The following is a 26,132-nucleotide window of genomic DNA, read 5'->3' on the forward strand; positions in this document are numbered from 1 at the left end:
GTATAAATAAAAAAATACAAGTTTGTTGGCATATTAGAAATTTTTTGCACTATATTTTATATACAAAATATTTTTTATTCTTAAACTTAAATCACTGTTATTTAATTATGCTTTATTTCTATAAAAGCTTTACTTTAGGTATTGCTAATTTAAGCATTTGCAGAAAATGTTCCTTAAGGAAGTATGTAAGCCATCCTTTCCCTTGCTTCTTAGAGTCCTACCACATTGGAGAGCCCAGCCTTCTTGTATATTTCACATAAAACTCAAGTTGTCCAATGTAGGTTTTGTCAGAATATAAGGAGTACCAGATTAGGGTCACATTACTAAAAGATTCCAAATTCTCCAAAATGCTCTATTCTCCAAAATTCCATTGTCAACTTCAGCCAAGGTAGATTCTCTAATATAAATATGTTACAGAAAAGAATATAAAGTATTAAGTGAAAATTTCCTGAAATAAGTTCATTCTCTAATGGGTTACCTTCATAATCAACTTTGTCATTAACTAAGAACAAGAACTCATAAATATGGTACTCTATATGGAAGCCAATATCTAACATCAATCTTAGGTCAAGAAGAAAAATTTTGACATACAAAACACTGCAAGAATTTCCAGTGAACACTTGAATAGTGGCATGAAAAAGAAACTGGGCAACTAACTCATGTTTGCCCTTTTGTTTACTTAAGAAGCCCAATTAAATGTTTTGAAAGTGTTTGCAAACATGCCATTTGCCAAGTGTTCCATCTGAAGCTCTGAATGGTCCTGAGATCTCTGACTTCTTCATAACTTCTAGAGCAAACACAAAATGAAGTAACAGATTGCTCCTACAAAAGAACTTTATGATATCACTCATGATCATAAAAATGAAGCAGCATGCCTGGTAGAATACCCTTTCAATCATGACACACTGTATGGGTGGATTTTACTGTAACCTTAGCAGCCACACAGACCTAATCAAGTTATTACAGCAAGTCAGGGAGGCACATAGCTTTAGACTGTAACTGGGAGCTTTAACCAGCTAAAGAAGAGCATGGCACATTCCAAGGAAATGAGAAGGAAGGCCAATCCATGGATAACAGAGCTAAGTAGGCACAGGAATTCAAGAATGTACATCTTCCCATACCTGACCTAACAGAACTAGCATAGGTGCTCCCAAGCAGGGCTGTCCAAACTTCTTTCTGTCTCAGGCAATTGCTCCCCTCAGTGATAATGAAACAAATCACCACTTTTGTGGAGTCCTGCATAAATTTCTCTCCCATATTTGTCATGATCATCTTATGTGGATACAAGGAGCTTCAACTGCTTAAGTATCAAAGCCTCCAGATGTTATAGAATCAAGGAATTTTCTAAGTGGAAAGAAATAGAAATTCCATTCTCCCAATCTTCAGTTTCTCAGAAGAGGACACAGAAGTCGGGCCCCACAGACAGTGAGGGGCAGAGCCAGGACCTCCTGGAACTCAGTTTCCCCATCTGCTGAATGGCCTTCCTTTCCTTGGCCCACAGCTGCCTAGCTGAGCTCATTTCTTTAGACATATCAGGATTTTATTCTAAGTCTTGCTTTATGGAGTTCCCAAAATATTGATGAATATTAACCAACTTACAGAAATATTCACTAATATCTTTACTCAGCATAATTTTCAGAGATGACCACAACCTATTGATCTAGTAATTCTATAATCTTTTTTTCCAATTTTCTAATAACCAAAGCTACTCTTATTTTATAAGAGTATTATCATTTTCATATGGCTTTTACCTTCCATGTTTAATCTTACAATTAAGAAAATTATCATTTCTTTTTAAAGGAGAGTCTCCTTTAAAAGTCATCAATAATATGCTAATAGAAATTTATAATTTAACAAAATGTTTTCAGTTTTATGGCAATGTTTTCAAGGTGAAAAGAAACCATATTTACAAGAGGCTGTGTATCATGGACTTTGGGGTAACTCAGTAGCCAATATTCAATTCTCCATTTTGTGAATATTTGTAGAAGTTATTATCTCAATGCTTTACACTCTCAGTATGTAACAAGTAAATTAGAAAGACTTAGTGGTCATAAAGCATCTCCAAATACAAGGTTTTTGCATGTGGTTGTGTGTGCATGCATGCTCCAACTATTATTCATTAATTGTTTCCATGGCAGACTTAATTCATCATAGAAGCAAACAGAAGGGGAAACTGAGCTGTAAGGAAAACAAGCAAACAAAAATGCCACATTGAAACACTCTTCAATAATATAAAGGAAACACAGTACATGCTTGCCAAGAACATCTCTTTCTGTAAAAATGCTCTTTCCTGAACAAGTTCTCTGCAAACAGAAAATTCATTTTTAAAATTAAGAATAGCATAAGCCAAGAAAAGCAAAAAAAATTCAAATTTAAGGCTGACGCTGCAACCTTCTTAACCCCACCAAACCTTTGTCACAAGGACTCAAAGGCCCTCTGGCAGAGCTCTCTTGAAGGGCAAGCGTGTGGTGTGAACAGACCCTGCTCAAAGGAACTGGGTATGTCCCACGCAAGTCTATCATCCAAGTACAGGCTTTTGCCTGGGGCTCCTGTGGCCTCCTGTTACAGTCACCCAGGGAGAGGCTGGATCACCCACACAAACACCTGCCTTCCCCACCATCTGGGCATCCATCTCCTGGATCCTGACCTGGCAGAGCTGTGCACTGCAGAAACTCCTTGATTAGGCATTGAGGAAGAGGGTGTTACCGTGAATGGAGAGGCCAAACGTGAAGGCTACTTGGATTTCTTAATTTGGATCCAAATTTGAGCCAACACTTTTAATTGAACACCCATGGAGTTTTCATAAGCTGACAGCCAGTGGAGGAAAATCAGCAGTGATAAGAAACTGGAAGGAGATGAACACAAATTCCCACTGACTGCTGGTGGTTGAAATATATGATTCCTATGGACCAAGACCCATCAGAAACATTTCTCTTGTGAAAGGAACCAGCTAGTTTGCAATCTGGAATTACCCAGAAATCCTGCCATTTTAACTGAAAACATGTCTGATTTAATTTCACTTACTGGTATGCTCACTTTATTCATTAACTAAGTAAGCATGTGATGGGTAGGGTCTTAAAATCAGCTTGTGAAAGCCAGACCACCTATCTAAGATGACTCCTAGCAGGGCCTTAATTATGTAGAATAAGCAACAGAAGCCTTACACCGGATCACAGAAAAATTGTAATCCAGCCCACATAAGCCAAGGATAGAAGAGTTGTGTTCTAGGTATCAAGCAAATGTGTTTTCTCTCTCTCCATTAAATGGAACATTCCCCTTGGCAAAACCCACAATCTGAACAAAGCTTAAGGAGTAAAAAGAAACTCTTCGCATCTGTGTGGGTTGGGAATGTAAGTCAGTGGGTGGATTCTGAACATTGCTAAAGTGATTGGAAAAAAAACATGTTTATTTGTTAAAATGGAAACGATCAGTAATGACAGGGAGCTGAAATATTTAGACAAAACTGTAATGAAGCCCAGAGGACTTTTTCTTAGCTCTCATGAAACCAAATTTCTCCTTAAGAAATAGCATACATATTTTTATAATTCTTTTCCTTAAACAATTATCTATCTAAACAAACAAATAAATAAGTAGATATATTCCTTTTGTCTGCTTGCTTATCCAGTTAGGCAAGATACCTATCTCTACTTACATTAGCTGCCTGGAACATTATAAACAAAGCCATCACCAAGGTAATCTGATGGTTTCCTACATTGTGAATGACACGAATTTTAAAGCTAAAAGAGCCTCAGTGACAGGGGATTTAAAAATTTTTTATCCCAGATTTTTAAAAACACATTTTCAAGTATACCAAACTTTCCATTTGGTTAAGCCATTTCCAATCAAATGTGATGCACTTCCATAGGTCAGGGTTGTTACTTACTCAAGGAGAACATTTGAGCAACTGCAGGGCACCCTGGTGATTTGTTGAAGATCATGAATGAGTGGAATAACTAAGAATGCAATTCAGGGTACTACTCCTTCAGAGACTATCACATGCCATGTTACTCTGGTATCAAAGGGTCATCAATCTCAAGTCTTCCTACAGTGCTAGCTGGATTTTATCAAATTGGAAAATCATTTTAGGCTCTAATTTTTAAAACTGGAGGAAGAGCTCGAATGTTTCCTTGACTTCAAATCTATGAAAACCATTTGAAGAAAGGATCGAGTGCTGCTTTGACTTCAAATCTACGTTCATGTGACTGACTAAAAGGCTTCTGTTCCTGAGGTAAAGCTGGCGTCACCTCATGCAACTGTAGTGCACAGCTCCTGTCGCCATAGTCTTAGTATCTGTGCAAATTCAACCACGATAAACAAGCCTTTCAATATTAAGAGTAAGATTTTCCTTCTTTAAGCTGATGTGAAACATGAATCAGTAAACAATAGTATAAAATTTTTGCTAGACTGTTACAAATGAAACAACCAAAAGAAATGGACAATAGATATAAATTAGAAGCCATGGCTTTCCGTAAAATGGTCTCTAGACATTGTGTCTATGTTTCATTTAATTTGACAATAGCTTTTATTTATTGACCAGCACTGTACCAACAGTTATATACATTATATCTCATTTACCTAAAACTGCATTAATATAACATGAAAATTTAAGCTTTCTTCATGGTAAGGCCTAAAATAATCAGCCACTGCACATGCCCCAGTTAGGTAGAATCTGGAGCACTGAATTCTAGAGACCTCTTTCTTATAGGGAATGAAGGCTGTCCCATGAGATTAACTTCTCCTTTTGTAAGCATCCTGCCTCTGGGTTGAATTTCAATTTACTCATCTTAGACAAACAATGGTATTATCCTCTATTAGGTAAAATATAACATAGAACTGTCTTACCTTTCTTTTCACTACTGCCAGACCATCATCTCTTACCAAGTCCCATATTTATACTGGAAGCTAAAAATAAAGCTCGAACCATAGATACACAAAGCTAAGCACCATTTGTACCCGAGAGGCCATATGGGGAGCTAAGAGTTTAAACACTGTGCCATTTATCAGAATGGACCCATAGCCAGGCTTCATGTAAGGAGTAACATAGTGAAAATGAAAACATTCCGGCTTCATGCTTCTTCTCATAATTTGGCTAGCATCTGTTATTTTTGAACCAACAGTAATATTATTGCCATTATCCTACATATCAATAAATTTGAAATAGCATTATTGGCCAGTTTCAAACAATAATAAATATATTTTGGTGTTTTCTTGAAATATGTTGATATAATTAAGAGGAAGATATGCACATTTGCCACACTGCCAATCTGAAATATTTTAATGTTTGTTTTAAATCATAAGAGCTTGCCAAACTGGGTTTTGGAATTGCAGACTGTTATTTATAAAGAAATTATTCGGTTACTTAATTCAAGCTCACCATGGTTTCCATTATGTTTTAAATTATGTGCCATAATCTGCTAAATTAATATAAGTAACTAGAGTAAAACTTTATTATAACATTCCATGGATTTAACATCATTGCCTCATATTTGAATATACCAATGAAATACTCATAAACTAAACACAATGTCATTATCACAGAGTAACTTCTTCATTTGGCATTTAATGGGATCGTCTCCTACAAATATTGTGAAAACATTTTCTCATGTGCTATTGGTAATAGACAAGATTGCAAAAGGTTCTATTATCACTTCATAAGATTTGCTAAGACCCAAGAATAAAGACTTATTTGGACTAACACAACTTAATACATAAAAAGTGCTCCTATTTAAGGCACTGGAAGACTAGTGGGAATTGATAAAAAATACAAATTGTAGAATGTGTTCCTTTAAAGAGCAATTCAAGAAATTGAGATCATCCTGGTCAACAAGGTGAAACCCTGTCTCTACTAAAAGTACAAAAATTAGCTGGGCACGGTGGTGCGTGCCTGTAATCCCAGCTACTCAGGAGGCTGAGGCAGAAGAATTGCCTGAACCCAGGAGGCGGAGGTTGCGGTGAGCTGAGATCGTGCCATTGCATACCAGTCTGGGTAACAACAGCGAAACTCCGTCTCAAAAAATAAATAAATAAAGAGCAATTCCAGTTATAAAGGTTGTGTTGGCAAAGGTGGTTACTGGAAAAGGCTTGCTTTAGTAAAGGGCTATGAGTATCTGGTAATTAGCATGTTCACTAATTTGATATGAAAATGTGATTTTTAACCTCATATAAATGTGTTTTTTACAGTGTTAATTTATTCAATCACATTTTTTCCCCACAGGTCAAGGAAAAACCTTCAACTTGGATCCAATATAAATGATGATAAATTTCAAAGAAGTAGAAACTAAATTAATGAAAAATGTTATGCAAAATGCTTTATAATATAGTCAAAATGTAGTAGTTTTAAAACATGTATCAATCTATATGATACTAATTGCTTAACTACTTAATATTTTATTGTTCCACTTGAAGAAACACACCTGTACAGCCAGTTTTTCCTTTCTTGCCAGAGTAGCCCATATCACAGTGGCAGATAAATGAGCCTTTTGTGTTTTCACAGGTTCCACTTAGGCAGATATTTGGATTCAGGTCACACTCATTGACATCTGTAAAACACAGGTATTACGAATACATGTAACTATTTGATATCATTGAATACTTTCTCCCTGAGATAAAATAACTATGACAAATAAATTAGAAAAGGTAAAATGCTTTTACTCAGAAAAACAATGTTAAATTTTAGGGGCCAATTTACACTTGCTCTTCATATTGCAAGCTCATCATTCAGACGGGCTTTCATCTGTCTGATAAGCAGCAGGCCAGGTAATGAAATAAACAGATGGACTCGAGGCTGAGTCTAGAGTCATTTATATGACAGTCTAGAAAACTTTTTAACAGCATACTCTGTTGCAAGATGAAAATTTTAATTCAGTCGGAATGATGCTAATAATTTAGTTTCCATATTTTGAAAGAAAGGATAGATGAACTGGTTATCTTAGCATAAGTAGTTAAAGACTTCTTTTCCAAATTAAAAAATATTTATTTTTCTATGACATTCATTTTAATTTCGAGGACTTCAAAAATTTTCAGTAAAGGCTTTCAGAAGATAAATGTTATAAAAATTTAAATACAATCAATACTAGTCTCTTGCTTCTGGCCAAGATGGAATAACGGGGATTAAAATTACATTCTCACATGAAACAACCAAAAAAATGGACAGTAGATACTTCAAAAAAGTGGTTTCTTGACACTGGACATTAGGCAACAAAAGACAGTAATCCCTGAAAGAAAGAAAATAAACTAGGTGAATTCTACAATTGCCTCAGATTACTGAATAACCCCATGGCATAAGGAAGGGGTACCAGACAGAACCAGGCAGTGTTCCTGAGTTGAGGAGATGAATCTGGGCATCCTGGAAGGCTGAGGTAGTTAGGGGTCACAGAGCAGAGAAAGGACAGGGGAGAGCTACAAGAAGAAAACAATGCCAGAGGCATGCCAAGAGTCGTCCTCAAGTATTCAGAGGAATGGTGACCAGCACAGTCGTGTATGGAAACAAACTACTCAAGGCTGGAAAAGCACTGCCCAAGACAATGAGAGGGAATAATCCTCAAAGTTCATATGTGGTCTGGAATTGTGCCTGTTCCCACCAGCCAGACTGGAAAACCTCATAATTCACAGGGAATCGGGTAGAATATCCAGAAGGGTCTTAGCTCTCTAACAGAGCAAAAGTACTCCTAGACTAACTGTAGCTTAAAAGCTTAAAAGCAAGACTTTGAAAGGGTTCTACGTGTTTCCAAGTAATTTAACTGTATTTCAGAACAAAGTTCAAAAATATTTCTAGGAATACAAAAATATCCAGCACTCGTTAAGGGAAAATTTACAGTATCTGGCATCCAATCAAAAATTACCTGTCACTTAATGAAGCAGGAAAATATTACCCAAAATGAGAAAGTCAATTTATTCAAATGATCCAGTACTAACACAGATGATACAGTTAGAGACAAAGACACCAGAAGTTATTATAACTGTATTCTATGTGTTCAAACAGCTAGAGGAATGATTGAACTTATTGTGCAGAGACACTAAGATATAAAAAAAATAACCAGGTCAAACTTTTAGAGATGAAAACTACAATATCTGAGATGAAAAATACTCTGTATGTAAGGAAAGACAGATTAGATATCGTAGAAGAAAAGTTTATCAATTTGAAGACATAACAATAGAAACTACAAAACAAATAGATCAATTCTAAAGTTTACTGCATTCTTGCCAGAGGTAGATTTTGTTTGCCTTGAGCCAAGCATTTAAAAAGCCTACATTCTAATCACAGCAGCAAGAAGGTTAAGTCAGCAAAAGTAATGGATAGACATAAAAGAAATTTCCATCTGGAGTTGATGAATGGTCAGCTCAGTCCACATAACATATGTGACAAGAGCACCACTTAATAGCCACAAGAAAGCTCTCTTTGTGTACTGTGCCCCTAACCCATCCTTACTTGTCCTATGGAATCTGTATTTTAATGACCCACACTAACTTTATGTAATTTAACAGTGCTTATGAACCACACAAGATGAAAAATTCTGTCTTCCTTGCTTACCTACACAAGTCTTCATGTCTTCGGATGCCATGAATCCATCATAACACAAGCACCTGTACTCTCCAGGGATATTTGTACACTGACCACCATCACAGATATTGGGATTATCTTCACACTCATCAATGTCTGCAAAAAATAAAACCAACAACCACAGGTTGTTCATACTGGTTCCGTTATTCAGTGAGAAAATATTAACTAACCCAAGTCAAGTAAACTTAGCCAACTAGCAAAGACTGTTAACTCTCAAATACAAATAAAGCTTTGCATAAATTAGCCCATTAGGTTATCCTTGGTTAAAAAGGAAAAAAATCATTTTCAAGATTTATAATACACTGCTCAAAGGCAAAGTCCACATCTGCTTAAAAGTCTATCATTTAATTTGAATGATAAATCTTTATCTCATTTATCATTCAAAAATTATTATAAATCTTATTTTCCTTGTCAAATCATAAATGCCTGAAGTCTATCATCTGTTTTAGCAATATTTTAAAGAATTACTTGATATAACTATACCTACTTAGACACTCTTAGTAATAATATTTATTTTCAAAAATTTTTATAGCCAAATTTATATGTAGAGTTTTTTTAGGGACATTTTCCCTAGGTCGCATAAAATACTTTTGGCTCCTAAATCCAAATTCTCTTCTTAAGCCAAGCCCAAATCAAAGCCTATGTTATTCCCCACTTTGTTTCTCACTTCTACCTAGCTCACAGCTCTTACAGCCCAGGGTGATAAAAAAGGAAGTGTAAATTAGACCACTGGTTCTCAAACTTTAGCATGCATCCAAATCATCTGGAGAGCTTGTGAAAACACAAATTACTGGGATCTACCCAAGTAGTTTCTGATTCTGTAGCAGGAATGGGCCCTGAGATACATTTTTTAACAAGTTCTCAGGTTATGCTGTTGCTGATGGTTCAAGGAATATACCTGGAGTAGCATTGAATTAGGCCAATATATCAAACTCTTCAAAAGTCTGGTCAATGAAGGAAAATGTATTTTATATTCCATTTATTATGTGCCAGGTACTGTGGTAAGCTCTGTAAATACTATTTTACACAGGCAATTTGAACTCCGTTTTATAGATGAGGATTCTAATACTAAGTATGTTGATCAAGGATACAGTTAAAATATATGACAAACAAAGATTTAAACTCAAGACTGCTCAACTCCAAAACCTGGGTCCTAAACCACTTTACTTAGGAACCTACTGAAAGAATGAACATGAGGCTAGAACCTACTCACCGGTGCATGATCTCTGGTCAGGCATTAGCGCGAATCCTGGCTGACAGCTACATTCATAGCTGCCTTCAGAGTTTGTGCAGAAGGTTTCACAACCACCGTTCATTATGCTGCATTCGTCAATGTCTAAGAGAAATGAAAATAGCATTATTTTCTGATATGGTTTGGATGTCTGTCCCCTCCAATATTCACATTTAAATTTAATTGCCATTGTAACACTATTTAAGAGGCAGGACCTTTTTTTTTTTGAGATGGAGTTTCGCTCTTGTTACCCAGGCTGGAGTGCAATGGCGCGATCTCAGCTCACTGCAACCTCCGTCTCCTGGGTTCAGGCAATTCTCCTGCCTCAGCCTCCCGAGTAGCTGGGATTACAGGCACGCGCCACCATGCCCAGCTAATTTTTTGTATTTTTAGTAGAGACGGGGTTTCACCATGTTGACCAGGATGGTCTCGATCTCTTGACCTTGTGATCCACCCACCTTGGCCTCCCAAAGTGCTGGGATTACAGGGAGGCAGGACCTTTTAAAGAAGTAATCAGCCTATGAGGGCTCTATCCTCATGGTGGGATCAGTGCTGTTATCAAAGAGCAAGTTCAGCCTCCTCTTGCTCTCTTTCACCCTCGTACTTTCTGTAATGGGATAATGTAGGAAGAAGGACAAAATACTGGCAGCTTGATCCTGGATTTCCCATCCCCCAGAACTGTGAATTAATAATTTCTGTTCATTATAAATTACCCAGTTTCAGGTATTCTGTTATAGCATCACAAAAATGAGCAAGCACACCTCCCTCTATGTTTATGAGTAGGGCACATTTTTTAAGTTCCCAGGCATAGGTTAAATAAGAGGAAAAAGCATTCGAGGGCAACTGGAAGTCACTGTTTGACTCCTTCAGCAAACTAACTACCTACCTACTATGTGCTAGAAATGAGGATCTAATAGTGAACGGGACAGACACAATCCATGCCTTCAAAATGATTACACTGTGGCCAAAAGACAGATGAATAATTAATTGCACCATGCATGATGTGCCATTTGCAAGGCAGGACAAGTAGTGGGTGCTAGGAGAATACATCTTAGTTATGATAATGGGCACGTGGAAGAAATTCTCTTGGCCACAGATTCACTCATAAACTTGAAATTCAGTTTGATTGGCTGAGGTTCCAATCCTTTTCAAGAACCTGAGTTGAAGTTCTGAGTTGTCCTGGGCCACGTTTCAGAAAAATTTGGGCTGATTTATGGTTTTGGGTAGAAACCATGTGAGACTTGGCAGTTCCACATGGTGTACACCCCAAACCAGGCAAAAACTGGCAGTTTCTACAAAGTTTCACTTTGACTTGGGCACAATAAAGCCACAGGGCTGTCTGTGCCACTCTTCACAGCACGACTAAACCTACAGAGGGCCAACCACAAAGCAAAATTCTTGTCCCACAAAAACCCATTTTTAAGGAGTGCCAGGCATAGCCTCTATTGCAGTGTAAGATATGAACATTCCATGGTCTTCTTTCCATTAGTTATTCTTTGAAATCTTCTAGCTTATCTAAACCACATAAGGGCAGAGATTTCACCTCAGCATGTTTGTCTTTTCCACAGTGCTCCCTGTGTTTAGTTTATTTCAGGTGGCTAGCTACCACTTGTTAATGAGCATCGGTATGCATGTGTGTAAACAAAGCACACACTGCTGTTCCCTATCCAAACGGCATGGGTCAAATTATGCTTATTAGAGCTGAAACATCCCACGTCCTTCATTTAACTGGTTCTTTAAAGATAATGGAGACAAGATCCAAAGATCGTGAGCCACTAGAAAAAGAATATTGCAGGGAACCAGGAAAGATAAGTAAAAGCAGTGATGAAAACAAAACTTGGAGTACATTGAGTGTTTTAGGAAGAGATGAAACAAAATGAAAGATAGAACTTACCAACACAAAACAGCCTATCGGGAGTTGAATGGTAACCAGGGTTGCAGGTACACTGATACTTCCCTATGAGGTTCACACAGCGGCCATTGGGGCACAGGTGTGCACTCAGCTCACACTCATTGATGTCTGTCGGGAAAATAAGAAGAACAAACACCCAAACATAAGCTTCTGACTCTGGCAGCGATGCCGGTCAACAACTAATCACAAGTAAATGGTGTGAAGTCTTCCTCCTTACCGATACACGCGGAGATGTTGGGGGACAGCTGATGGCCAGGCGGACATTCACAGCGGTAACTTCCCTCTGTGTTGTGGCAAACACCACCTCGGCATAGGAGAGGATCTCTCTGACACTCATCGATATCTGCAAAATGGAAATGACCATGTTGGTGGTGGTGGCAGTGGTGGTCTCATCGCCTCTACCAGACCAGAGCACATTCCCCACCTGTTGCTGGGTGTCCTGGCTAATAAGGGCTCACAGTCTCCCTTTTCTATCTCACTCAGATCCCTTTCTGCCTGGGAGGTGAGAGATCACACCCCTCACCCATGCTGGGGATCGCCCATGGTCAATAATTGATTGAACTGACATGGGAGTATAAAATCTTGACCTGAGACAAGGCAATATACATTCTTTGTCTCAAGGTGGGACAACTTCTGGTGCCATTCATATACCAGCACCCTGCAGGATCAGACTAAAGCCAAAACACAGCCATATCCTTGATTTATTTTCTTCTCTTGCACTACCCTGCTTTCCTCACTTCCTGACAAGTACCTTCTGAGAGAATTTGCTCACATAAAGAAATGTCACTTTTACAAGACTCTCCATTTCAAACTTTGTTTCTAGGAAGCCAGACCTAAGACAACCAGCTTATCAACTGCCTTTTCTAGAAGTGTTGGACAGAAATCCTGTACACCTTCTGTTTCAATTGTTCTCTCTTCCCCCTGGGTATCCATTCCAGGTGTTAAACTCACTTCTCAAGGACCCACATCTGGTGTCCACTGTCACCCACAAACCCACGGCATGAATTCCCTCATTCTTTCTACCTCAATCTTCCTCTACTACAGACTGATTCCTAACTCACTGGTCTGGAGCCCAGTGCATTGGGGCAGCAGGACATAGGCTATGAGCCATCAAAGCTCTTGGAATCCTCTTCTCTGTGTTGATCAAATGATCCCAAACTTACCCATGCAGTTCTTCATCATCATGAATCCACTTTCATAGCCTTCGTCACATTTGCATTCAAAGTCCCCAGGGGTGTTCACACACTGGCCTCTGCCACAGAGGTCAGGAGATATGCGGCATTCATCAATGTCTGCACAAAAACAGCAAGTGGCAGCAAATAAGCCTCAGGACAGCCGTAATTCTGCAACATGTTAAAGACGTTTGGGGCCTGTGGGGGGTGGGAGGTGCTAGGGAAAGGATAGCAAGGGGTGGGTAGATGATGGCGGTTGGGTGCAGCAAACCACCAGGGCATGTGCATACCTATGTAATAAACCTGTACATTCTGCACATATAGCCCAGAACTTAAAGTATAATAAATAAAAATTAAGTTAAATTAAATTAAATTTAATTTAAAAAGAGGTCTAAAGGACATCCCCTCTCCTGGCCCTTGAGGCTCATTCACTGACCTGTGCAGTTCCTTTCTTCAGAATCAAGAGCAAAGCCGCTGTCACACCTGCACTTAAAGCTGCCGATGGTGTTTCTGCACTTGCCGTGGGTGCAGAGGCTGGGTATCATCTTGCACTCATTGATATCTTCAAGAATAAGAAAATGTGGGGCAAAAAATTTATGAGCAACCAGTCAGGAGGTCTCAGTGCCCACCATTTTAAATCCTGAAGGTTAGAAGTTCTTGATTTACGGTCTTGGCAATACGCATTTCAAAGAATGTGTGATGATCCATGAGATATATGACTTTGTAAACATTTCTAGCCTTTTAAATTTCTACATTTTTTAAAGCATTGTTAAAGAAGCAAAGGATGTGTCTGTTCAGACTTCTAGGGCCCAGCACACGACCTGATACATAGTGAATATTAACAACTACTTGCTGAATGAATAGATAACATATTCTAAACCAGCAGTATCTATATTTAAAGGGCAAAGAAGGTTATTAGAATATATTATCCTACAGCTATCAATTGACTGTATAGCAGAAGGAGATATTACTTAATACTGTTTGGTGCTTTTTTTGATATACCAAAAATTTGAAAATTTCAAAGATATATTTTATAATTTAAATTATTGCAAATAATTTGTACAAATAAAAATATTTTCTCAATGTGTATATCTTAAGATTTCTTTCTTTCTTTCTTTTCTGAGACAGGATTTGCTCTGTCATCCAGGCTAAAGTGAAGTGGAGCATGATCTTGGCTCACTGAAACCTCTGCTTTCTAGGTTCAAACAATTCTTGTGCTTCAGCTACTCAGGTGTGTGCCACCGTGCCTAGCTATTTTTTTTTTTTTTTGTAGACACAGGGTTTCACCATGTTGCCCAGGCTGGTCTTGAACTCCTGGACTGAAGTAATCTGCCCACCTTGACCTCCCAAACTGCTGTGATTATAGGTGTGAGCCACTGTGTCCAGCCCAAGGTATCATTAATATAATTTAAAGAGCTTCTTGTATACTAGAAGACTCTGCATACATGTAAAATGTGACCTGAGTTTCCCACAAAAGAGTCCTTTCCAAAACAAGACAAAACACTCAAGAAATATGCAAGTTCATTTCTACACGTGAGGCAGAACTGGGAGATAAAATCTCCAGAACATGAAGTCCTTCTTCAGCAATGAATTATCATAGGCTTTGGAAGCAAAATTATTCAAGTTCCTTTGAATTTACGTAACCAGCATTTAAGAGGGCCATCTAGAAACTCTCTCTCCATACAGAACAATTGTAACTCCCAGGACTTCCTGAACCAAACAGTTTTTAAAAAAAAAAGTCCGTAGTTTTCTAAACAAAGATAATTATATAATTCAGAAAGCAAAAGTTCTATGCTGGGATGATCAAATCAAACGCTGAGATCATGAAAATGCACCCTGTTGGTCGAAAAAGGAAAGCAATGGGCTATGGAAAACTTAACATTGTACCTTTGAAGAAAGGTTTTCCATTTGTAATTTCTTTTGTGGCAAATCCGGGTCCTCTGGGACACAGCTCCTCATATTCAGGAGTATTTCTCATGGGACACTCCTCGCATTCCTCAGTACCCCAGGCTGCCCCGACAGAGCAGCAGCAGGCGTCCATGCGGTGGCGGCCAGCAATAGGCAGGGTGCACTCCTCGTCCTCATACCTCAGGTAGCAGGTCTCCAGGCGGATGTCTGTCAGAGGGAACAGAGGGCGGTGAAACACAGCCTCACAGCTTTCACTGCCCCCAACTGTCAACACTCTCTTAGGCAAAGTACTGCACACACAATAATTTGCTGTATGCTTATTGACCGGAATTAAAAAAAAAACACCCAGGCTCCTGTGTTGGGTATTCTTGCCTAAAAAAGACTCTCTTCTCTTTGTCAGCCCAGGTTTGTACCTCTTATTTCTGAAAAGTTCCCTTTCAATGTTAGGCATTTTCTGGAAGTTCTACATAAGGAATGGTATTCTGAGAGATCCCACAATGCTCTTTCAGGGGATGTTTTCTCCTGTACAAAAATACCTATGACCGATGCATGCACGCCATGATGTCTTGGCATGTCCTCTACAGCTAAAAGCCAACCGTACTTTTTATTGTTGGAGCATCTTGAGATTAAAGAGAAAAATGCAAAGAAAAGCCATTCACTCTTCTTCTCAAACATTTCTTTCACCTCAACTTCTGCTTATGGGCACATTCTTCAGTATACATGTGTGATACTTCCAACCTCAAACCCAAATTCATGGGATTATGAAAAAGTAGAAAGCATAGCAGAGCAGAGGTCAGAAGACCTGGATTTTGGACCTGTTCTGTAACTCAGTGGATTGTCTTATAATAATCCACTTAATAAATCACTACTTCTAAACCTGAATTTCCACATCAGATATAGGATGTTGTACTTATCTCACAGAAGGTTCTGTGGAGCTCAGATGAGATTATGCATCTGAAAATAATGAAGTGTAATGAATTAAAACATGAGATGTGTCTTCCTTCTCTTTCTTCTTCACAGCAGGGTCATTAACAATTTATCTAACTGCCCTGGCTTCCTCTAATGTTAGAAAGTTTTTGAAGTCTTCTGGGCAGCTTTATATTCAGGCTGCCTATATTAAGATGGATTTTTTTTAAATGAACCCTAAATTAAACACTGAAGCATCTTTCAACTGAAGAACCTAGAAAATACTCATTAAATGCTGATTCCTCCTAAACAAATAAACTAAGCCTCAGAATAGCATTAACTGACATCCTTAGTTACAAAACTACTTTTGGTTCTGAATTTCCATTTCTACTCCGTATTATTTATTTAAGCTACAAACCATAAAGTTCAATACTTAAAAGATTTCTTAACTCTGATTTGTAAGTGAGCAAAATCCTCCACTGTATACCAACCACTCTTTCAACTACTGATAGTAGTCTTCACTGAGCATGCACTTCAGAGTAATGTGGTTTCAGATGCACAGGGCAGGTAAGCATCATTTCCACAGTCGTGGCCTCAGAAACCAGTGACCCAAGGGATATATATTCTAGGCAGGCAGAAGCCACAGTAGTAACACCAGAATAAGTCTGCCAGACCTCATATGCATGACTGTGGGATCTCAAACTTGCTGCTATCATGATTAGGACTTAGAGTTCTAAGGACTGAGAGCTGGGGTGAGATAATTTGGCTTGAGGATCCCACTTAGGCTCTAGCAGTTGGCAGAGTATCCCACTATGACTAGCAGTGAACCTGGGGTCTCTCAGGTTCACTTTTCAAGGGAGTGGCATCTTCACTCTTGATGATGTCCACCGGTGTTTCTGCAAGGACCTGTCCTTTTGGACAATGTCAGGATATGCTTAGAAGACATGGGCTACAGTTTCCAATTATGTACAAATGTTGTCCTTTTCTCCATCACTCACCTTATATTTTATAGTTCATGGCATATAGGGCCGATTTAAGAGCTCTGGAATAATAACTGCGATACTGGTGATTTAAAGAAGAGTTGCATATCAACAGAAACTACAGCTGCTCCTTACTAATGTGAAAGACTGTTTGTCAAAGCAGCAGCCATGGACCCTATTGGACATGCTGAATTTTTGAGTATGTGTTTGTACCTGAAGCTAAGTGCTCAGCTATATCTTAACTGCATTTTAAATAATCTTTAATAAATTATTATTAGAAAAATAATGAGCTCAGTATTTACCTAGACAGATCCTTCCTGTGGCATCCAAAGTCATTCCATTGGGACACTCACACTTGAATGACCCCCTAGTGTTAACACACAGTCCATTTTTGCACACTCCTGGGAATACTTCACATTCATCAATATCTAAAAAGAAAAAAAGGACAAAGTTAATATATCTTTATAGTATCATTTTACCTTATTCCACTCATGGAGTCATAATTATTCTCCATTTTGAACCTGATAAGTTCATAAAACTAGTTTGTCTACAAATAGTTCCTGTAGAATTTCTAGGGTATCTGAATAGGAACCAGCATGAGCCCACCTATTACTAAAGATACAAGAGTTTCTCCACAGTTTCAGGGAATAACTTTTAAGATGCAGAGACAGGCAGCTGATATGAGTTCTTGGAAACAGCTCTGGTGAGACCAGATGTCTGGAAATAAGTAGAGAAGCAAAATCCTGATCTTTCAAACTAAAAAAGAAGAAATAGCTTGAAGGTCAGCATAGAAAAATATCCCAGCAAGGAGTATGTGTGGCCAGTGAGGGGTCTCTTTTAAGAAGTGCTGAGAAATCACCAGAAAATGTACAATCGATTCTAACTCAGCAATGGTCTCAGGCTGTTCTGTCAATGCTCTGGTCCCAGCTTGGGTTGAGGAGAATTAAAAGATACTTGTGTTCATTCATTCATCATTCACCCAATCTCTCTCAAATGTACCAGTCCTTCCCAGTTTGCTTAATGGAGAGCAATATGTTCTCTGCACTTAATTTGGAAAAATATTCATCACCAAGTTAATCAAAAGAAAGGCACTTGACTTGCCAATGCCAAAAAAAAAAAAAAAGTGGGGGGAGCATTATTTAAGAAACTCACACACACTGCGTCTCTATTTAGAAGAAATAACTTTCTACACCAGAAACATTGAAAAAGTACTCTGAATCTTTCCTTGTAAGAGAGATCAAAGGGGAGAGGGTGAAATATACCTTTTTGGGTTTTTTGTTTTGGCCACTTGTACAACAAAATATGCTGCTGAGGTCAGATAAGTTATTAACAGCGGGTCTGGACCAGAGAAAGGCCAAAGGATTCAGTCATCATTTGGAAAGCAAGACCTTGGGTGGGGGTTGTAGTGTGCCTCTTTGTTTTAACAGGGAAAAAACTTCATTTCATCCCACATATGGGACTAATTGCTGTTTTTAAAATTTTTCAGCTGCTGTGTCATGTCAGGTTGTGTTAGTCACCATGACCTATGTCTATCTGAAACTCCAAGAGAAAGAATCACAGCAAACTGAAAAAACTCCATGTAGAGAAAACAGAATGTGTCCTTCTAAATCATCCATGACTGCAAAACAAACAAAAAAATGCCTGGACAAACTGAAGAAACGTAAATTTTACGGCTTCATCAAAAACTTCCTGTTTTTCTCTTCCTGACAGCATTTTGAAAGCGCAGTCTCTCTAAACTAGGATCAACCTAAAACACTTTCAGCCATCCACCTTGTCCTTTGCACTTAGCGGTCTGACACTAGCAATACTATAGATGCACGTGTGAAACTAACAGCTGTTCTGTTTTGTAGTTCTCATGATTTTTTCCTCTGTTGCATATTTCTCCCTAGTGAAGTTACGTGACAGCTTTATCCAGTCCAAGTTAACACAAACATTCATCATGCAAACAAAAATGTATGCTTTATAAGGAATCAGAAATACCTTCACACTGGGTTCCTTTAATTCTTGAGTACCCTTTACCACATATGGGATCTGTAGTAAAAAGCAAATAACAAAACAGAAAACAAATTTGAGATAATAATATCCAAACTTTGCAGTTATAACACAGTATGAAAAACATGAAGTAGATTGTGTTGCTATAAATAAGTATGAGATAACAAAGCTTTTCTGAGATTGCACAGGTGAGGAAGAACAGTAATAAAACGTCTCCTCAAATAAAGCTCAATTCCACTAAGATATTCCAAAAGACACTGGGACACCCTATAGATCATATTAAAGTGATACCTAAGAGGCAAACTGAAGGTAGATTTCTCTCCTGTTGTTAACCTGAAAATAGGAATCACACTATAGAATTACTGTAACATGAAGAGGGAAAACACAGTCTAGAATTTGGAGATCTCATGCCCTGCAGCATTCACATAAATTTACACATTTATATGTCGAAACATTCAATCAGCAAAACCATGAGCAAGGTAACCTCAAATTCCCAATAGATTTAGACATTCACCAGCATTCCTTGTGAAGTTTAGTTAGGAATACTGGTTTCTTTACATCAATTGGCTGTTTGAAAGAGAATCTGTAGATATAAAAAGCTCAGAACCCCTCGCCACAAAGTTCCCAAGAGAGCCGGTAGGAACTGGTGCTCCAGGGAAGCAACACAAACAAACCAACCACCTTACAATGTGAGGATAGAAGATAATTAATTAACAAAATCACATAAAATTGGACACTTCTTATTTCCTGTTCAGCAATATGTTTGGGGTCATCAGGATTAAATATTTCTAAATTCTCATGTGAGTTTAGATAAATGAAGCATTACGTGCCCCTTTTTTATGGAGAGACTAGTAGAATGATATAGGCACTGCAGCACGGGTTTCTCTTACCAACTTGGCATGGGGTGCACGGACTCCCCCATGCAGCGCCGAGGGAGGAGCAGCACTGGGACTTCAAGGTGGCTCCATTGATGTTGATCTCACACCGCCCATCAATAGTGACGGTCTGCCAGCAAGTGCCCTTGATGGTTTCTGCAGATGAGGGAATATTTAATAGAATCTATATAAAAATTCAAACATACACCTTGGAATTATAGGAAAAAACAGCATTTGAAACAAGGAAGAAGGAAGTTTTAATGTTGTTCATCCATACTTACACTCTTTTGCAGGACAAGCTGACATTAAGTATAACAACATTGATAAACACAGAAGAATCATTCTCAGAAAGATAAATACCTATGCAGATGGTTTTTGTTGGATCCAAAGTACTTTCAGAAGAACATTCACAAATAAAAGAGCCTGGGCTGTTCTTGCAGACTCCATTAATGCAAGGACTTGATTCGCATTCATCAATGTCTGAAATGAAAACAGGTCTACATTACTGCTAAAATCTAGTCTTGGGCCTGAAAGAGTACTTCAACTTTGGCCTCAATTGTTACTAGAGATTCTTCATCCCACCTAGTAAAGCTGGCCTAAATCATTTTTCCCTACACTAGATGGAATGCCAAAATAGTAACTCTATAATGTAGAATAGTACATCTCTATAGTATAGAATACAGCACTTGGCTGAATCTTTTTATTCAGAAAATCTGGAGTAAATATATATGTGATTTCTGAATTAATAGCTCAAATAGCAGATACATAATATTTTATTTATCTATTAAATGATGGCAATTAAAATGCCAATTGCAAATAAATATCATAAGTGGCTAACAAAATACATAGTAGTGCCATTTAGAACCACAGAATTTCAACCAAATTGGTGTAATTGTCTGAAATACATGGGACCCTAATTTAGCCTTATGATTTTCTAATGGCATTCCAAAAGATAGCAAAGTACATAGTATAAGAACAGAAATACGGTTTACCTTCACATGTTTTTAGGTCAGGTTTGTAGATAAATCCCTTGGGGCAGGTACAGACAAAACTTCCAGGAGTATTTCTACACTGTCCATTATCACAAAGGAGACTGTTCAGTACACATTCATTAATATCTGGAAAGTCAATGAAAAGGAACACTTAAAAGGGCCCAAACTTTGCCTGTAACTCCTTTGCTCTTTTACATTATATCTTCAAAGTCATAATGATATGATCAATTCAAGGAAAAAGGCCAAACTCCTGTACCATTAGCTTTTACCTAAGTTATCTCACTTTAGGAAAACAGAGGCTTGACCTGATCATCTAAACTAAGTATCTACAAAGCCCAAAGTCAATAGGCTATTTAGTTCACTTATTTCTTTAGCAGGAATAATATACAGATTTGCTGGAAATCATTAATCTTGATATAGTTATATAATTAAATGTATACGTTTATGTAATTTAATTCATTTTGTCAGAAGTAAAAGGATTAACCTTGTTGATTTAAGGAACTAAATAAATATTTAGAAAATGTGGTCCATCTTTAATATGTGTTAGTTCCAGAATGGGTGTTTCTTCCTTATAATAATTCAAATTGTCTCCAGTTATGATTATAAAGCATAAAGTAATCTGTATAGTTTATAATTGTCATAGGGAATTTAGATTCATGATTCAGGGAGTTCAGGAAAACTCCTTGCTTTTAGCTGAATAATATGCCTGTCTGAAGCAAAACCCAACTTTAAAGGTTTAACTTAACAGAGAGCAGCTTTTCCTGAAAACAAGCTGCGTTTTGTCTGATTAAGTCTAATAAATGGTTGGGAGAAGAGCTGCTTCAGTAAAAACAAGGTTGACTGCAGTTACATGAGAATAGCTCTGAATCTCTGCATTCCACACATCTGAGGAGCTTCTCTTTAAAGGAGTGAAATCTGATACATCATTATTTTAAGGAGCGAATCATTTCAAGGAGTGAATCTGATACATTCTTATTCATCAATTGTCAAGATTCAGTGATGTAAATTTTTGTTACTAAAGACATACAAAGTATAAAGTGTCCACTTGCCCAGTCCTCTTAACTACTCAAAGGCAGTTTTCTCCCAGCAATGAAAGAAGGAATGCATTATGCAGGAAACGTTTCCGAAAACAGGTGAAACTTCTTACCAACACAGTTCTTCCCAGTTGAATCCACTTCATATCCTGAATTGCATATACATTTATAGGTTCCACGAAGGTTTTCACAGATTCCATTCGGGCAAATATCAGGATCTAGTGCACATTCATTTATATCTGCACAACAAAAAAGTTCCAAATCAATTAACATTATAAAATAAACATTGACTGAAACTGTTAAAAATATAACACTACAATAAATGTAATGACCTTAGGACCTACTGGAAGGGAAAAAAATTGATTTCACTGAGAATCAATCATTTTCTCTCACTGTAAGATACTTTCTGGAACTACCAGCTGAGATAAACAATCCTTAATCAAGTTGATGGAGACCTCCTGAGCTCATAGTCCAAGCAGCAGGATGGAAAAGAGGATTAACAGCAGATCCCAAGTCACTGCAACTGGTCTCCCTGCTGCCAGCCCCTCTTTCTTCCATCTACTCTCTACACTGCAACCATTCTTACCACCCTAAAAACAAGGTGATTATGTAATTCTCATGGTTCAAATATTCATAGGCTCAACAATATCCTCAAGATTAAACTGAAGTATAAATTCTTTGTTTACTTATCCCAAACTTCTCACTCTCCTGTGAACATACAATGCCCTCTTTACTCTGTCAGGAATGCTTGGAACAGACCTATTTACATGTCAAAAGCCAGCGCCAACACCAGAGGCTCTGAAAAAGCCTCTGCTACTCTGCCCACCTGAGGTGGGGCCCTCCCCTTTCTACACTCTCACAACTGAGGGGGGGCGCGGGTCTCATCGCCAAGGCAGGTGCAGAATGACAACCAGTGAATGGAGAGTCTCAAATCCTGGTGCCTGACTCTTTTATAAATTAGGGTTGACTTTTTGTTTTTCTAAGTCCCTATCACAACTTACTTATTCCCCACACTAACTCCTTATTCATTGTAAGTTTTCTTACCTCTCCTCTTTCCTCCTCTGAATGTTCCCTCCCCATTTTCATTTGCACACAATGATGAAGCTAATCATCCTGAATGAACTGACAATCAATTCAGCCAGTCCATGTTCTTTCAGATCTCCCTGAATCAAACTGCGTAGCTTTGTATTAATAAAAGAATCCCTTCCTCTTTCTTGTCACCTACTTTCACACTTGTTCCAATTCTCACCAATATTTTTCTAGTTAAATACTTTATTCTCTTCAGACTCAGTTAATTGCTGTCACTGCTCCCTATTGCTCTTTTACAATACTGAGCCCTTAACAGTTAAGAATCCTTCAGAATGCAGATGGAGAATGCTTCAACCAGCTCCTCATCCTGAGGAGTACTTGATAGAGGAAGATCCAAAGGAAAGTCAGGCTGCCCCTTTTCAAGCATGAGCAACGAAAGCCATTATATCTCATCTGCGGGCACCCATCAACCACACTGGGAGAGAACCTGATCCCTTCAGTGGCCAAGCCCCACAGACACACCCAGAAATCCTAGAGCCCGAAGTGCCCTGGCTGCTCTGCCACTGAAAGCTTCTTAGCATCCCAGATCCCTGGCACAGCGATGGCCAGAGAGGGAGTCAGGCCAGACTACGGTAAGGGGATCAACTGGAAACCCACAGGAAAGCTGATGCTGCCTCTGCACATGCTGAAGGTAGTAAATTTTGAAAAGAATCCTTACCACTGCCTGCAGACGTCATCCCCGGCCCACTGCTGCAGAGTGCCTGATATTCCGCTGCAATAAATTAACAGACAGTAAATGATTCCCTTGTTTGCACAACAGGTTGATCCTGCCCTTGGTTTTGCACACATCATTTCCTCCAAAGTGAGTAGAACCAAAAAAATTAAGTAGTAAGGGAAAAGGAGGTATATCCCCAGGGAGTCACCTTTACACTAAGCTCCCATTTTAAAGGCTACATATCATCAAGGAAAACAACTTTTAAGGATACAGGCAAGTTACAGCAATTCCTTGCGCAAAGCCCTTTCGGAAAAGGTGTTTTTCCTATAACTTGATTTTGTTCACCAGGGAACATTTTACACTTACGGTGAAATGTGCCTGTTAAAATGTGGTTGCTTAACTGTTAATAAAACTTTCTCCCACCATCTTGGGAATAATTTTGTTTCTCAGTGCTAGCTGGTTTTTTTTTTTTTTTTTTTTCAGTACAATCAGTTCTTAACATTTCTTCATTTCTCTCTGCAAATTCTCTGGCCTCCCCTTACAAGAGCAGCAACAGAATACCTACTCTTGCATTTAAGTGTATTTTTGAAGTTAATATTTATCAGGACACTGGATTAATTCTCTATGATATATTCATAGAGAAAGTATTGCTTAAAATTAAAACTGTGAGATCCTACTGAAGAAATTGAGGTATAAAGAATATGTCCCCAAATTTGAGATAGAATCGAATTTCTATTTCTTAACATTAATACAATGTTTTATATACAATTCCAACAATATTAACATAACAGTGAATGACGAAAATGTAGAACTAACTGGAATCACACTATCCAAGGAAAGGAAACTAGTGTCGTCCCCTTAGTTGCCAATGGTTTCTGGCAAACACAGTCTCCTGATCAAATGTAAATCGTCTGTGCTTAAGTGGAAGGAGAAATCACCAGGGTTGGGGCTTATTGTAGAGGTTGACTGCACCTCACAGCTGAAGCCAATAGTTCCTTATCTTCTGCAGGCCAGAGAATTACATCCCTGATGACAGTGGATGCAAATGAGTCATACAAACAAAAATTACCATGCCGTCTAACTTGAGAAAGCAGTGACGATTTAATTTTCAAATCATCTTGGAAGGGGCCAAAAAAGGAACAAATGGGAAGGTATGTTTGAAAGCCAGGTCTGAGAACAAAAAGAAATTCATCCTTTTTATTGTTATATCAGCAAAAAACTAAAACACTCATAAAATACTGTAAGTAATAAAACAAGAAAATTAAAATCATGCCAGCTTCATTAAAAGCACATTTATAGATCATGACAACTTTGCTGATGCTTGGCCTATTAAAGAGGCAAATTACTGTCACCATTGTTTCCATTTGGGCAGGATCTGGTACTAGACCATTTTCTGTAGTGAGTTCAAACAAGCATGAGTTTTTAACACCAATGACAATGCTTACTGCTGGGAGTTTGGGGAGCAGTCCTTTTCCTCTGTTATTTTCTTCTCCCATAAATTTGGAATAATGATTCCTATTTCACCTGGGACTGTACAGAATGAACATTACCTGTTTAATGGTTTAACATGTACTATGCACAGCTCAGGCCCTGAATAAGGGGTAGGGGTTGATGAGCTAACTCAGTGTAGTGCCATGGAGACAGTGGTATGAAGGATCCATGAGAAAATTCCCCAGAATTACACTCCTGTGGGTTTAACTGATCCATTTCTGTGAAATGTCATTGTCAGTAGGCTGAGGACACAAGAGGGCTTGCTGAGCAATGTGTATCAGCTCCAGCAACCAGTGAGAAACCACTTCATATGTAGCTTGCCTGACTTGCAGACCACAAAGATGAACTTTAGATTTTGTATATTTGGAGTCTCTCACTCAGCTGACTGAAGACATTCCTTTTGAATATTTTCAGTACATTAAACTGCCACCCATCCCCATTCTTGAAATGAGGGATATCCTACATTCGAATGGTTCATCACCAAAGAGGTGGAGAACCCAAATAAATTAAACTTCATCCATGTGTGGACCTTTTCTGGGTAAATTCATTCAAATATAAAACAGAAGTTAGTGGAATTGAGTCTCCCATTTAATTATCTTTAAGTTATTGCTGCTATGGTTTAAATGCATCCTCCAAAGATCATGTGCTGGAAACTTAAGCCCCAATGCAACAGTACTGAGAGGCGAGGACTAATAAGAGGTGATTAGGTCGGGAGGGCTCTACCCTCGTGAATGGATTAATGTCATTATCATGGGAGTGAGTTATCATGAGAGTGACTTTGCTATAAAAGCAAATGCAGTCCTCTAGCTTTCTCTCACTCCTGCATGCTCTGTTGCCCTTCCACTGTCAGCCAAGAAGCAACTTGGAAGAAGGCCCTCCTCAGACACTGGCACCTTGATATTGGACTTCCCAGGCTCCAGAACTGTGAGAAATAAATGTATTTTCTTTATAAATTACTCAGTCCGTGGTATTCTGTTACTGCAACACAAACTGGACTAAGACAACTGCTTAAAGAAATCTGGTCTTTTGATCACTTTTTTATAAACCCACATAATTAACCTATGGAGCTTAACAATTCTGTGGAAATGGACTTGGTCCAGAGGAAAATGTAAAGGTAAATAACTATGTGCACTAAGGTTCCTGGATTCTAAGTCCTGGCTCCTCCAATCATTTGACATGTGAACAAGTCATCTGTACTCTTGTGTGCCAGCTTTCATGACACTTGTCTGTATTATAAATTCAAATTAGGTAAGAAAAGTACTTTGAAAACTAAAAGTAACACACAAAAGAATGATATTAATAACATACAACTATAAAGTTATAGGAAAGTGTCTG

The 26,132-nt window shown here is 38.3% G+C and overlaps 1 protein-coding gene across 3 annotated transcripts in view; it reads right to left on the reverse strand.

The window, feature by feature from the left end:
• Positions 1 to 26,132, reverse strand: part of FBN1 (fibrillin 1) — a 234,630-nt gene that overhangs the window by 64,804 nt on the left and 143,694 nt on the right. For all 3 annotated transcript variants that reach the window (XR_013520968.1, XR_013520969.1, XM_009005406.5), the window contains exons 18-32: positions 23,310 to 23,363; positions 21,676 to 21,801; positions 20,529 to 20,654; positions 19,897 to 20,016; positions 19,552 to 19,692; positions 18,650 to 18,700; positions 16,972 to 17,097; positions 14,763 to 14,990; positions 13,312 to 13,437; positions 12,867 to 12,995; positions 11,921 to 12,046; positions 11,686 to 11,811; positions 9,774 to 9,896; positions 8,531 to 8,656; positions 6,414 to 6,539 (exon numbers count right to left, since the gene is read on the reverse strand). Coding sequence is in view for 1 of the 3 variants with exons in the window: in XM_009005406.5 (XP_009003654.3) it covers positions 6,414 to 6,539; positions 8,531 to 8,656; positions 9,774 to 9,896; positions 11,686 to 11,811; positions 11,921 to 12,046; positions 12,867 to 12,995; positions 13,312 to 13,437; positions 14,763 to 14,990; positions 16,972 to 17,097; positions 18,650 to 18,700; positions 19,552 to 19,692; positions 19,897 to 20,016; positions 20,529 to 20,654; positions 21,676 to 21,801; positions 23,310 to 23,363 (1,854 nt within the window). In the remaining 2 variants the exon portion in view is untranslated. The remainder of the gene's footprint in view (positions 1 to 6,413; positions 6,540 to 8,530; positions 8,657 to 9,773; positions 9,897 to 11,685; positions 11,812 to 11,920; positions 12,047 to 12,866; positions 12,996 to 13,311; positions 13,438 to 14,762; positions 14,991 to 16,971; positions 17,098 to 18,649; positions 18,701 to 19,551; positions 19,693 to 19,896; positions 20,017 to 20,528; positions 20,655 to 21,675; positions 21,802 to 23,309; positions 23,364 to 26,132) is intronic.

This window comes from Callithrix jacchus, chromosome 8 (assembly GCF_049354715.1).
Source record: "Callithrix jacchus isolate 240 chromosome 8, calJac240_pri, whole genome shotgun sequence".
Classification (NCBI taxonomy): Eukaryota; Metazoa; Chordata; class Mammalia; order Primates; family Cebidae; genus Callithrix; species Callithrix jacchus.